The sequence below is a fragment of the Ostrinia furnacalis genome, unplaced genomic scaffold, assembly GCF_004193835.3.
Source record: "Ostrinia furnacalis isolate ACB-3 unplaced genomic scaffold, ASM419383v2 OfSCF3970, whole genome shotgun sequence".
Taxonomy (NCBI): domain Eukaryota; kingdom Metazoa; phylum Arthropoda; class Insecta; order Lepidoptera; family Crambidae; genus Ostrinia; species Ostrinia furnacalis.
In genome coordinates this window covers 6,560-20,242 of record NW_021134209.1, presented here as the reverse complement: position 1 = coordinate 20,242, position 13,683 = coordinate 6,560, and the positions used below count along the sequence as shown (strand labels likewise).

The 13,683-nt window shown below is 38.0% G+C and overlaps 1 protein-coding gene across 2 annotated transcripts; it reads left to right on the top strand.

Moving 5' to 3' along the window:
* The first annotated feature begins 1,852 nt into the window (after positions 1-1,852).
* Positions 1,853-13,338, top strand: LOC114358537 (acyl-CoA desaturase-like). Of its 2 annotated transcripts, XM_028312524.1 has the most exons (7): positions 1,853-2,266; positions 7,571-7,701; positions 10,206-10,411; positions 10,932-11,117; positions 11,696-11,836; positions 12,234-12,288; positions 12,962-13,338. In XM_028312524.1, the coding sequence occupies exons 1-7, from the start codon at positions 2,041-2,043 to the stop codon at positions 13,118-13,120; spliced, it is 1,104 nt and encodes a 367-aa protein (XP_028168325.1). In that variant the 5' UTR covers positions 1,853-2,040; the 3' UTR covers positions 13,121-13,338. The 2 variants fall into 2 exon arrangements, with proteins under 2 accessions (XP_028168325.1, XP_028168326.1); XM_028312525.1 differs by lacking the exon at positions 12,234-12,288 and having other exon boundaries at positions 1,854-2,266; positions 11,696-11,891.
* The last annotated feature ends 345 nt before the right edge of the window (positions 13,339-13,683 follow it).

Sequence of the window (13,683 nt, the reverse complement as noted above, 5' to 3'; positions counted from 1 at the left end):
GATTATTCTTAAAAACTGCTAAATATGTAGTTAATTTAAACATCCGTTTTAGTGTCTGATGCCTTCTAGAATAATACTAGTACCACTAATACTATGTCTAGCTAGATATCCTTATTAATAATAACGTCTACCTACTACACTAATATAAAACTCCTAAAAATAAACTAATAAGTTCCATAAAAATTGGAATATTTGGAAATTTAATTTTTCAGCGAGGGTCACTCAAGATTCTTTCTTAGTAAAATTGTAACCTTTTTTGACATAAGGCTTTTTAGTTTTGGTCTATATTTTAATCCCATTTAGTGAAATCTACTAATCAATATTAATTCAATTTTGAATGAAAATAATAATTCAACATCACGAAACTTCTCCATTGCAACAACTATCTTATCTTTCCAAACGGCCATACTGTAACTTCTATTTTCTGACAGTAAGCTTTAGATTATATACTTTTCTGATTTTTAATGTATTTTTTACATTGTTTCTTTTAAATAAATCTGAATAAATAACCGAGAGTTAAAAATCTTGTTTGTACAATTCTTTAGTTGCCTACCAACAATAGATTTTTGTTTTGTCGCAGTGCGAGTGTGAAATTAACTATTTTCAAAAGAAAGGTACCTATCACTAATAAAATTGTGCAAATAAATATATGTATTCGTATATTGTATTTACTTTACATAAATATTTGAATTTGAAGGTCAGCAAAGCTCAGAAAGTTGAGAAGTCCTAATGTTCGCATAGTCTTTTACCTTTTACCCTTTTACTTAAGAGAAAAATCCACGATAAGTAAATGAAAATGAAAGATTTGTCTAAGTACAATCCAAAAACTTTCCTACATCTTGCAACCAAATAAAATTAATAGTGTCACCAACAGAATATATGACGTCATTTCTTGCATCTGAGGTTAACACTCTGACGTAGAAGCAAACCGCAAAACGCAAGACTACTCGGAATTTTGGAAGTTTTATTAGGGTATTTTGACATCGGTCCCAAAATAATACCCTGTATTTTTTTTATAGACCATTAGGTAACCTAATTATTTTTTGCAATACCATAAAAGTATCTAAAAGTCATAAGTAGCTACTTTATTCTAATAAGACCTTGCGAAATATATTTATTTATTTTCACGAACTTATACTATCTTAACAGGTCAATAACTTAAACCTAATAAATAACATTAGTACGGAAATAAATATTTGCATTAGAAAATAGCCTGAAAACTGCAAGAAAGGTAGTATAGTTGGTGCAATAAACATTATTGAAGTATTATGACTCTGACGATGTGACGGAGAACCGAGTGATTCAATATTTGAGTCGAGAGTCCAAATTAACAAACATAGGAAACATATGTTGTGTTACGGCTAAAGTACATTAAGTTCCAGTACTTCCAGTCAATCTTCTAGACGAGACCAAGCATAGACAAAAGTAATACGATTCTATGCAAGTCATTCTTGCGTTCTATGCGTGTCAGTCAACTCTAGAATAGTCCCACCCCAGGATCTTGGACTACCAATTCAAAGATGGTACTGTCATGTCAAGGGTCAAGACCCCATGAAAAATGACTCTAGAGACGCCAATGACTAACGCCCGTATTCACAAACAGTGCGCGTGGACGCACAGGGTGACACAAGAACCAATCACAGAGCTCTATTCAACGCTGCGCGTTCGATTGGTGCTTCACTTAGCATCGACTCCATGAAAATCGATGAAAGTTAGACAAAAGATGCAAGATTCATTTGTGAATACGGGCGTAAGTCAGACTTAATATAGAATTGCATAGAATATCAACGCTTTCTAATTTTTTCAGACATCGATGTAGAGATCTGCCCAAGAGAGAGAACTGACTGTAACCAATTCCATGCGAAGTTCAAAAAATTTTAAACAGCAACACTTAAGTTCGACAACAAACAGTCATTTTAATATTTGTCCGAGTTAACACCAAACAACAGCTTGAGGTAAAACCTCGCCGCGTAAACCTATCGCTATAAAGGCATCGATGCACGTGCACATCTGTCATTACTTTTTGACTCCCAGCCAAACATGGCAGACATAGACGCCACCAACCCTTACGATCTTCAAGACAAATCGGAGGATGACAAGCCAGAGGACACAGAAGGTGAACTGACGATTGTAGGCACAGATTACTCGTATACCCACAGAATAATATGGCCGATTGTTATGGTATACGTTGTCATGCACATTGGAGCGATCACTGGACTACTTTTGGTGTTGGGAGGAAATGTAAAAATAGCGTCGATAATTTGGGGTAAGTTTTTTGTTCTACTAAAGTCGGGTTTGTTCGAACAGTTATAACTCGAGAACGGCTGAACCGATTTTCATGATTTAGATTTATTGAAAAAAAAATTCCATATATAATTTTCATGGTTTTCGTTAAATGCCTATCTAATCTACCCGTGCGAAGCCGGGGCGACTGCTAGTACAGTATAAAAATAAATAAATTGATGTCTGTTTGTAAAGTCAAAAATAACTTAAATCTGTAGTTATTAAAGAATAGCATTTAAGAGTCGCATCTCAACTAAATTTTTAATAACTTGACAAAATCTAATTACCTAAAGTGTAATTCGAACCCACAACTTCAACCCACAAAGCTGCTTATCTCCGAAACCGAGACGGAACTGTCAGTTTGACAGAACTTTCAAAGAGAGATACACAATTTATGAAGTAACTTTAGCTGACTTAAATTTGGAAAATGAATATTACCTAGTAGTTTAGCAAAATCAAGATGAAAGTTACTAATAGTACAACTATATTATTACCGGTCGAAAGTAATACTTTAAAATCTCTTTGAATCAATAATTATAGTCGGTACATACAGAATAGCAGTTTTCACTCCAATGGTTAAAGCATTAGTTCCCAAACTTATTTGAGACGCGTCCACTTTCGACCACACAAAAAAATCCGCGCCCCCTCTCCTCCAGTCAAGATTATTATTGATCGTATCGAGCAGCCTGGAATGCATTCTTTCAGCGGTCGCAGGTTTTTTATACTTAAGTACACAGATGGCCCGCGTCTAGTGTTGAAAATGACTAAAGCGGCTGAATTTGACTGACCGTCATTTACGGTCAAATTGGTCAAAAACAAGTCATAAACTGTCAAAAACGGTCAATTTCGGTCAATTTCATTTCAGTAATTAGTTTAGTACTTTTTTATGTTTTTTCTTAGATTTTGTGATTGATAAAAGTCATGTTACTTAATTGAAATAAAAAAGTTATTGTGCTCTCTTTCTTTCCCTACACAATCGCCCCGCACCCCGCTCGTGCCCCGCTAACGTGCTTTATAGTGAATGACAATGTCGCATCGCCGCGCACGTGAACTTTGATGACGTCTTATTCTCTCTTAATTTATTACAAATTAACGTTCGTTTATTTAAAATTGCATATAAATTGGGTACCTAAATAAATAAATTATTCGGTGGTAGTACAGTAATATTGAGTCAAATTGACTTTCTTCCTTTTCTTTCTGTTTCTTTTTACAATGTGGTGTGCAATAAAGAGTATTTATTATTATTATTATTATTGACTAAATTTGACCGGTCAGATTCAGTCAATTTGCATCTCTACCCGCGCCCCCCTTTAAAGGTCTTTTCCACCTCCCCTAAGCTGTTTGGGGACCAATGGGTTGAAGTCTCTCTCCCTCAAGAGTTTAAGTAATCGTCCGCAGGAGGATAATGCCAATTCAGTTGAAAGTTTTTTTTTTAAATAATTATTGAGCTAGTTCATAAAATTACTTGTGCTATTATAGTCACGATAGCCGAACGGTGAAGGGGTCGGAGTGGCCGACTTGAGATCCGAGGAACGCGGGTTCGAATCCCACCGCCGCTCGACTATTGTGGTGAGCCCACTCGTAACACAAGCTTATTTAGCTTAAGACGAGGGGCTAACGCTAATTCTTTAAAAAAAATATTTTATTGATACTGTACCTACTATTCTCAGGTTATCTAAAAAGAGATCGCTTCCTATCTAAAAGTGCGACAACAACATCTAAGGTTGAGTTGCACCGCCTTATTTTAACCGTGACAATAACCATAACCGGTGTTTTTGTATAGAGTTCCACAAACTTTTTGAAGTTTGTTAAAGTTAAAGTAAGCCTTAATGATGCCCTCCAACCTTTGTCATTACTTTTAATTACAAAATTACCTAAATTAAAACTTGATAAGCCTTCATAACCACGATATTCAAGTTTCATAGCCACGATAGCCGAACGGTGAAGGGGTCAGAGTGGCCGACTCGAGATCCGAGGAACGCGGGTTTGAATCCTATCGTGGTGAGCTCGTAACACAAGCTTATTTAGCTTATCACGAGGGGCTAATGGCACAGAATACATAATAGTAGCAACAGAAATTGCACTCCTTTGTGTAGGATCAGATGCCGGCATTTTAACGGTAATAATAATAATGCAAAATATCCAACGCACATGGTGCATTCGAAATCGCACCTTACTACTACGCTCACAAGAGCACAATTTTTTTGTGTTCAGAATTGATCTACCTCACAGCTCAAGCGTCAGGGTTGTATAAGCAAAGTAAAATAAATAAAAACTTAATTTTTTATTGTATTTACGATTGGTAAACTTTAATTTAGTGGTGTTTGTATAATCGTACCATCTCTAAAGTACCTATTAATAAACTTCAGTGTTGCGATAATTCGAAATTGGACAAACAGTTTTAAAAGGTGTAGTGTCGGAAAATAGACACGGTGAAGTAAAGCTAAAATAATTTTTTTGCTACAGTTTTTTGTCATAAGTATTTCAAAATTATTTTAAAAGTGTAGTTTTTTATAATTATTTAAATCACTACAGTTAATTATTACTCCTAAATATTACGATTTTCCATTAAAGAAGAATAACAGTGCCGTTGGAACAATAAACCTTGATTGCGACGATGATACACCGAGCGTGTATATATTGATGATGCATAAGATTATGATTATAATGTACACAAGATTCGTAATTTGTAACTGCGTGAATCATTTTTGATCAAGATTATGTACATACCCTGACACACTGACTTGCAAACAATGTAAGAAAATTTGAACATTGAAAATTTCGCGCATACCTCAACGCATTCACCTTTCATCCTTTTAAAATGGCACGGAATAATTCTGTCTACATTTCCAAGTAACATCTGCCGATCTATGTTTTTCTTAAAATAAATGGGTAAAATGATTTGGCTAACATGGCATCCCTAAATTCACTCACACAATAGACAAACGCCAAAATTTTGCGTCACAGTTTTGTTGTAGCGCGAGTTCCGTCCGCCTTTTTTTATAGGTCCATGCCTTGAAATTGATTGCCGTTGGTGTCATCATACACGTATTGTACGTTGATTGCAACAATAAATAATAAAATCGACCAAGGGCGAGTCGTATCCGAAATAAAGGGTTCTGTAGGCTTTCTTTGCATCACCCGTGACAACTTTTTAATATAGAGCAAGTACTAGCTTTCCGCCCGCGGCTTCGCCCGCCTGGAATTTTGTCTGTCACAGAAAAACTATATCGCGCGCGTCCCTGTTTCAAAAACCGGGATAAAAACTTTCCTATGTCCTTTTCCGGTGTTAAATTTCATCAAAATCGGTTCAGTGGTTTAGGCGTGAAAGCGAGACAGACAGACAGAGTTACTTTCGCATTTATTATATTACTAGCTGACCCGGCGAACTTTGTTCCGCCTTAATGGCAATAAATAAGCAGACTTTTTTTTAATTTCGAACGGGATAAAAAGCATCCTATGTCCTTTTCCTGGCTCTAAACTACCTCCCGGACAATTTTCAGCTAAATCGGTTCAGCCGTTCTTGAGTTATAAGCGAAGTAACTAACACGACTTTCTTTTATATATATAGAATAGAATATACAGGGTGTTAGGTAAATGGGTATATGAGCCGACACTAGCCCATGTTAACATGGTCATATAAATGATATGGTGAAGTCAGAAAGATATCATTATATTTTTTTAAATTGTCATACAAAATAAATTTTATTAAATCCAATTTGTATGAAAATTAAAATTTACCTAACACCCTGTAGATATTATTATAGATTAGTCGTTAACCCCTCGTGGTAAGCTTAATAAATTCTTGTGTTACGAGTAGGTTTACCACAATTTAGTTGCTATATTTTCAAAGTGCTAGCACTTACACAGGTGTGCAAAAATTTACGAATACTAGTCTTACTTTAACTTCGACGAACGTCAAAAATCTGTCAAACTCCATACAAAAAACACCAGTTATCGTTATAGTTACGGTCAAAGTTAGGTGGTGCAGCAACTCAGAATAAATATTCCTTAGCAAAAAACCTTTAAGATTAACTTATCATGTAATAGTTGTTTAAAAATCTTATATATGACCTTTAAAAAACTGTCGTGTTTTTTTTATCGTAAAAATTGTTAATGTTGCTTACATCTTTTAAGATTGTTGATCTTGACCTATTGTCTTAAAAATACAACACAATTGAAAAAATATTAATAATTCATGTGCATACGTGAATATGTTAAACATAGAGCTCACTATTAATTCATAATATCACCCTTTTGTAATTTTTTTTTTGTCCTAATGATTTGGTTTGGAACTGACTCAGATACTCAATTCCTGTATTACCTTGACATTGTTCTGCAAATACAATTATTTTATTTCAACAATTTAAGGAGAGAACTCTCCGTTTTTTAAGTCGTTTAAAAAGGTTTCCATATCTTACAGCATAACATAACCTAATAATGAAGCTTGTGAGCACGTATTTCTGTCTTAATTAAATGTAGCGTTCATAAAACAATGAGATGTTTTACATCAATTAAAAGTTAGGTATTTGCGGACAATATAAGTTAAAATATAAATTCTAGTACAATTAAATAGTAATAAGTCATTAGTGACAACAGGTTAACATAAGAATTTAAGTAATTTAAATAAGAATTGTCAAAACATTATTCAAGAAAAACGATCATCGTCGAAAAGTTCGCAGGCTGAAGGTAATGCAGAGTTAAAATTCGTGAAACATTCGGCGAATAGTTCAACGGACAAATACCTAACTGTATTAGTACGGTCCCAGACCCAAAATTATAACACAATGTAGGTATGTTGTAAATTGTAACTTATCTGAGCACAGTAAAACGATTCTGAAACGTCAAGTGGCAAAAATCGGAACTATTAAGTAACCAATATTTTTATGATCGCTGTTGGTTTCTGTAAATAAATAAAAATAACCCAGTATTGATAGTAGCGGCGCCCTCCTGTAAATATCATAAATATGTAAACTAGCTTTCCGCCCGGACCGCGGCTTCGCCCGCGTTGATTTTTGTTATTTTTTATCGCGCGCGTCCCTGTTTAAAAAACCGGGATAAAAACTATCCTATGTCCTTTCCTGGGACTCAAACTATCTCTATGCCAAACTTCATCAAAATCGGTTCAGTGGTTTAGGCGTGAAAGTGTGACAGACAGACAGAGTTACTTTCGCATTTATAATTTTTTTATTTTTTTTATTTATTTGGGTAAAAAAACAGTATTGAAGAACAGTAGCAAATAAATAATACTAATATACCAATATTATCTAAATTCAACTTTTTTCAGCCGTCTTCTACTCGCTGGTGGCGACTGAAGGAGCGCACATGGGGGCCCACCGCTGCTTCTCCCATAGAGCCTTCAAGGCTAAGCCTTTGCTCAAAGTGATACTGCTCATCATGCAAACCATTTCTGGACAGGTAAATAATCTATCTATATAAGAGCAAAAGGTCACTGACTGACCCACTCATCACAAAATCTCAGAAACTACAAGTACTTACTAGAAGTCTCTTTTGCATGGCGTTCTTTTTAGAACGTAGGTGCTCAGTAAGTCGGGATTTTGCAAAATTCAACCCCTAAGCGGGTAAAAAGGGGTCCACACGCACGAAGTCGCGGACGGCTGCTTGTTTATTTGTAAAGGTCAGCGCACACAGAGGCGGAAGCGGTCTTGATCCGTTACAATGTTTTTTGTAATGTTCCACCGGTTCGCACTGGATCGCTAACGGATAGTTTTCCCACCCTTCCCACCTCTTGGTGTACGCTGAATTTTACAAGAATTCCTCTCCAACCAAATTCCCACTTTAAGTGCCTTACCTACTACCATACGATACGTCATTATGTACATGAAAAAAAACAATACCTACTTTTTTGTCAACAACTTCTTCATTGACATTATGTAAATATTACGAAAACATTTAGGAAAATAACCAATACTATTTGTTTGTACCTACAAAATAATTGGCATTTTAAGTTTTAACGCTGGACCAGTAGCGGCGTAAGGGGGCGGTGGGGCGGTCCGCCCCGGGTGCCAAGCATCAGGGGGTGACAACAGTCGCGCAAATTAGTAGTACTCACTGGCGCATCTGCATGACAAAGATCATGATATTGGTATCATCATTACTTATAGCTGATTCGGGGGGGGGGGTCGCCCCGGGTGCCAGCACTTGCACCACCGGCCTGCACCACTGGTGGTGCAAAGGGTATTTTTAAATCCCTCTTGCACCACCAACTAATAGTGCTGTGCTACCATCGACTGTAAAACTAGTAGTAGACTGTAAAATACTTAATAATTTAATTGTTATAAATAAATCAAAACCTACATAAAAGTTTTAATTTGTGTGTGTGTAAGTGCCTATAAACATTTCACTTCAGACCCACGTTACCCCGGACCTACATCCTACATACAACGAATAAAGTACCAGGGCAACATAAAGGAGCTATTTTATGATACATGTTTATTTCTTGGATCAACCAAGAAGAATTTGATATAGCTCCTTTATGATTATGTTGCCCTGGTACTTTAGGAATTATTCGTTGTATGTAGGTATGAATGGTTGTTATCAATTTTTATGTTATGTTGTCAAATCTGTCCAGTAGTTTCGGAGCCTATTCAGTACAAACAAACAAACAATCAAATCTTTCCTCTTTATAATATTAATTTTATATGATTATAGATAATCGTTTTACAGTTAATGGTAGGGCGGCACTATTGGTGGTGCAAACGGGATTAAAAAATACCCTTTGCACCACCAGTGGTGCAGGCCGGTGGTGCAAAGGGTACAAAAGGACAATTGTGGTTAATGCATTTTTATACAATAGGTATGATGGCGCAATCACCTATGTTAGTTCACACCTATTTTATTACTTTACGTTTATCTCAATGTACTAGTATGTTTTGCATCCGTACTTATTAGTTTTCGTTGCATCACTTATAAACAAATGCTGTCGTTTGTTTTGGTATTCTTTTAAAGGCTAAGTGCGAATCGGAGGATCCCATCGTGGTTCCGTAACATCAAATTATACGCCTGAAAAAAACATTCTAACTTTTCTGTTTTTCTATTGAACGTGCCTTTAATAAGTACACCTAAGGCCTAAAGGCTCATTATTTTGATAAGTACAGGTAGATATTACCTAGCAGGTCGTAGATTTCACATTTAAGAACTTTAGATTACTATTAAGTAAATAAGGGTTCCGTTTTTTGCCATTTGGCTACGGAACCCTAAATACACAGTAGAGATTAGTATCGACTATCGACACTTCGGTACGGAACCCTGACGTAATAATATGTCGTAAATATAAGTTACTGTTGTAACGACACTATTGAACTTTATATTCAACTAAGCGTGCAATACTCAATTAAATTAAAACACCTATGTATGTACCACATTTATTGCAAACTAGCTGTGCCCGCGACTTCGTCCGCGTGAAATTTAGTGTCACAGATCGGCATAAATTATAGCCTATATGTTAATCTGGGTTACAAACAATAATACTGTAAAGTTTTAACAAAATCCGTTTAGTAGTTTTTGCGTGAAAGAGTAACAAACATCCAGACATCCAAACTTTCGCATTTATAATAGGAGTAATATTAGTAGGATATTAGTAGGATGAATATATTCTATTCTATTCCTTCAAACTATTTTCACCTGTTATTAACCTGTAATAATTATATTCATACAAATTACTCGTAGGTATAGGTACCTACATAATTTTCAACGATGAATTTAAATAATTTGAATTTTTTTAATAAGTTGTTTTTAATAACTTCTATTGTTAAAAAAGGTTCAACAATACGTTGTTACAATAGGTTGTTAAAAATTGATTGAGACTAAACGCCACGATGATGATGATGATGGTAGCAATCCCGTCGATAATAATTATGCCATATGGCATTTTTTATTCATTCAAAACCCTTTTCTTCCAGCATTCCACCTACATCTGGTGCCGCGACCACCGCCAGCACCACCGGTACTCAGACACGGATGGGGACCCTCACAACTCCAAGAGAGGCATGTTCTACTGCCACTTGGGCTGGTTGATGACCAGCAGACACCCGCTCTGTAAGAAGCTGAGGAAGACCATTGACATGAGCGACTTGCAGCAGGATCCATTAGTGATGTTCCAGTATAGGTTAGTGGCAGTTTCATTGCAGGTCCAATGACAGTTTATCTTTCCCCTGAGACAAACTTGGTCTTCACTGGTTGGGTTTTTTTTGGCGGCCAATCTGTAGATCCTGGTTTCACAGCAGCGGTGGGAACGAGAAGTGGGAATAGTCCCGTAATATAGGTTAGTGAGGATGGGATATCCTACAATATTTGGCACACCTAGTCAATGAGAGTTTTCTAATTTGCGCTTACCGAATGGCGCCACTGGCGAGTAAGGTGCTAAGACAGTGGTAGGAGGACTATTGCATTTGCAATCACAAGGTTTTCGTCACAGTTGGGTAAGGTCCCTACCATACGCCAATAACGCCTGGTGAGCGCAATTTAAGGGAACCATCATTGACAAGGGTACTGTTTAGGTGCTGTCGGAACACAACTATTACTTACCAAAATTTTTGAGTGACAAGGAGGATTATAACTCGACAGAATAACTCTCAAATAGGACATTTCAAAGAAAACAACAAAAGAAAACTATTGCTCTTTTCCAGATACTTCCGATCGCTGTTCTTCACCTTCGGCTTCCTCCTACCAGTCTGGGTGCCGATGCACTTCTTCCAAGAGTCGTTCACGAACTCAGTCTTCGTGTGTTTCTTCCTGCGTTACGTGTACGCGTTACACGTTACGTACTTTATCAACAGCCTGGCGCATAAGTACGGGACTAGGCCCTATGATAAGTGAGTATAGTGGCTATGAGTTAAAGTTATTTTAACGGTTAAACTAGACTTGGTATGGGTGGTTTAGATGTACCTACCTACCCCGGAGGGAAGTCGAACCTTAATTCCGAACTCCTCCTATGTTCTTCTGATTAATTTCGTTGCGGGTCCAATGACAGATTGACAAACCCGAGACAAACTTGACCTTCATTGGTTTTTATGGCGGTCAAGCTGTAGATCCTGGCTACACAGGAGTTGCAGTGGTGGGAACGAGAGGTGGGAATAGTCCCTACCTACCCCGCTTTTTCTTTCATATCAACTGTAAGGACTCTATGAACTGTTGTTACCCAGATTGATAACAGACTCTGGAGTAGAAGTTTTTTTTAATAACAAGTTGATTAAAGTCTGCCATGTTATATAACAAAACACACATGATATCGATTATTATATTTATACTTTTCCGTTTGTGTCCTACCTACCTGAATCAGTGAAGTTTTTGGGTTATTCTCCAACTCGACACTAGAGACTGGGCACACGTGTCCCCTTGTCCCCGTGATGATTGATTTGAAGGAATTCTGAATTTAGTCTCAATTTTACAGAACAATCCAACCGGTCGAGACCTGGTTCGTATCTCTACTGAGCCTGGGCGAGGGCTGGCACAACTACCACCACGCGTACCCCTGGGACTACAAGGCGGCCGAGATCGGGATGCCGCTCAACTCCACCGCCAGCCTCATCAGGCTGTGTGCTTCTCTTGGACTGGCGTACGATCTGAAGTCTGTCGACCCTGAGACGGTGGGTACCTTGGAACTGTTAGGCTTAAGTTTGGCGACAACTATATGTCCTAAAAACCAATCGACTCCACCGCCAGCCTCATAAGGCTGTGTACTTCTCTTGGACTGGCGTACGATCTGAAGTCTGTCGACCCTGAGACGGTGGGTACCTTGGAACTGTTAGGCTTAAGTTTGGCGACAACTATATGTCCTAAAAACCAATCGACTCCACCGCCAGCCTCATCAAGCTGTGTGCTTTTCTTGGACTGGCGTACGACTTGAAGTCTGTCGACCCTGAGACGGTGGGTAACTTGAAACTGTTAGGCTTAAGTTTGGCAATCAACTCCACTGCCAGCCTGATCAGGCTGTGTGCTTCTCTTGGACTGGCGTACGATCTGAAGTCTGTCGACCCTGAGACGGTGGGTAACTTGGAACTGCTAGGCTACCAACTTACGTCAAAACCAATATTAAAGCACCATAGCCTACTTAACGGTCGGAATGGCCGACTCGACATCCGAGAACGCGGGTTCGAACCACGCCGGCGGCGCCCGGCTATTGTGGTGCTGGTGAGCCCACTCGTAACAAAAGCATATTTTTTAGCTTACCACGAGGGGATAATGGTACTATCAGATCTGCGCCTCTCTTGGACTTGAAGTCTGTCGATCCTGAACATTCGTATTTTAGCACAGTCAACACTAACAATGAGTTTTCCGATTCTCTGAGATGACAGATTAAATTTTTTTAGACATAGGTTTTTTTTTATCCACAACGAGAAAGGTCTTTACCTGTATCTCACCTGATGGTAAGTGATGATCAGGCCGAAGGTGGAAGCGAGCTTCACCCGTAAGTAAATAAGACGTAACGGCTCTAAGGCAGCATTCACAATAAGGGCGTCAGAACTTCAAAAGCGCGACAACAGGCGGAGCGGCGTTTTACTGTCATCGAAATTATCGGCAGCGCGTCTATTTAATTGCGCGTTTTTCGCGCTGCTAAAGCGCTCAAATATTGAGGCAGAGTACGTTCCTTACACTTACATCTATTATCACAAAGCTATTATTAACGTAAAGTTAATTCTAATTGTATATTTTACAGCTAAACAAAAGGATAATGAACAAGGGAGACGGCACTTACGAGGTGAAGTACCTGCAGGAGCACGTCACGGCCATCGGTCCGCTGCACCCGCTCAACCCCAGCTACCGCGGCACGTGCCCAGACCCTGAAATCAAGCTGAAAGTCAGAATGAAGCCCTAAGGACAATAGGCTAGTTTCCTAAGAAATCTTTCTTTCTTTCGTTCTTTCAGTCCGTCAATTATTAGGTACATAATTATTATCTAAAATATTGGACACGTACATTTTTATTTGTCAAACAAACGGAAAAGAAAGTTACGGTGCGTTGAAGTTCCGCGTGACGTCTCAAGGTGCTACACTTTTAACCACGCATTGACGTCACGGACGTCTTTTGAACTTTGGCAACGGACGTTTTTTTCAATTTTCATTAGTTTGAAAAAGTGAAAAATACGTATCAAGTATTTTTTGATAAGTTAACTGACGGACTAATTCAAACTCTTGCTTTTTTATTCAGGAAACATCCCTATTCACGTAAAGTGCGGGCGCGGACAAAGCCCAGGTGAATTGAAATTTTTAGCTTGAGCGTACTCTGTGTGTCTTCTATCTAGGATGAAAGTTCATACTTGGATGATGAGCACGCCCAAGCCAAAAATCTCGATTCAAAAAGCGAGTCTCTACAACTTACATTGGCTCGCGACCGCGGGTCTCTGGGAATTAGGAGTTACATTTCCAATAATAGGTAGCTA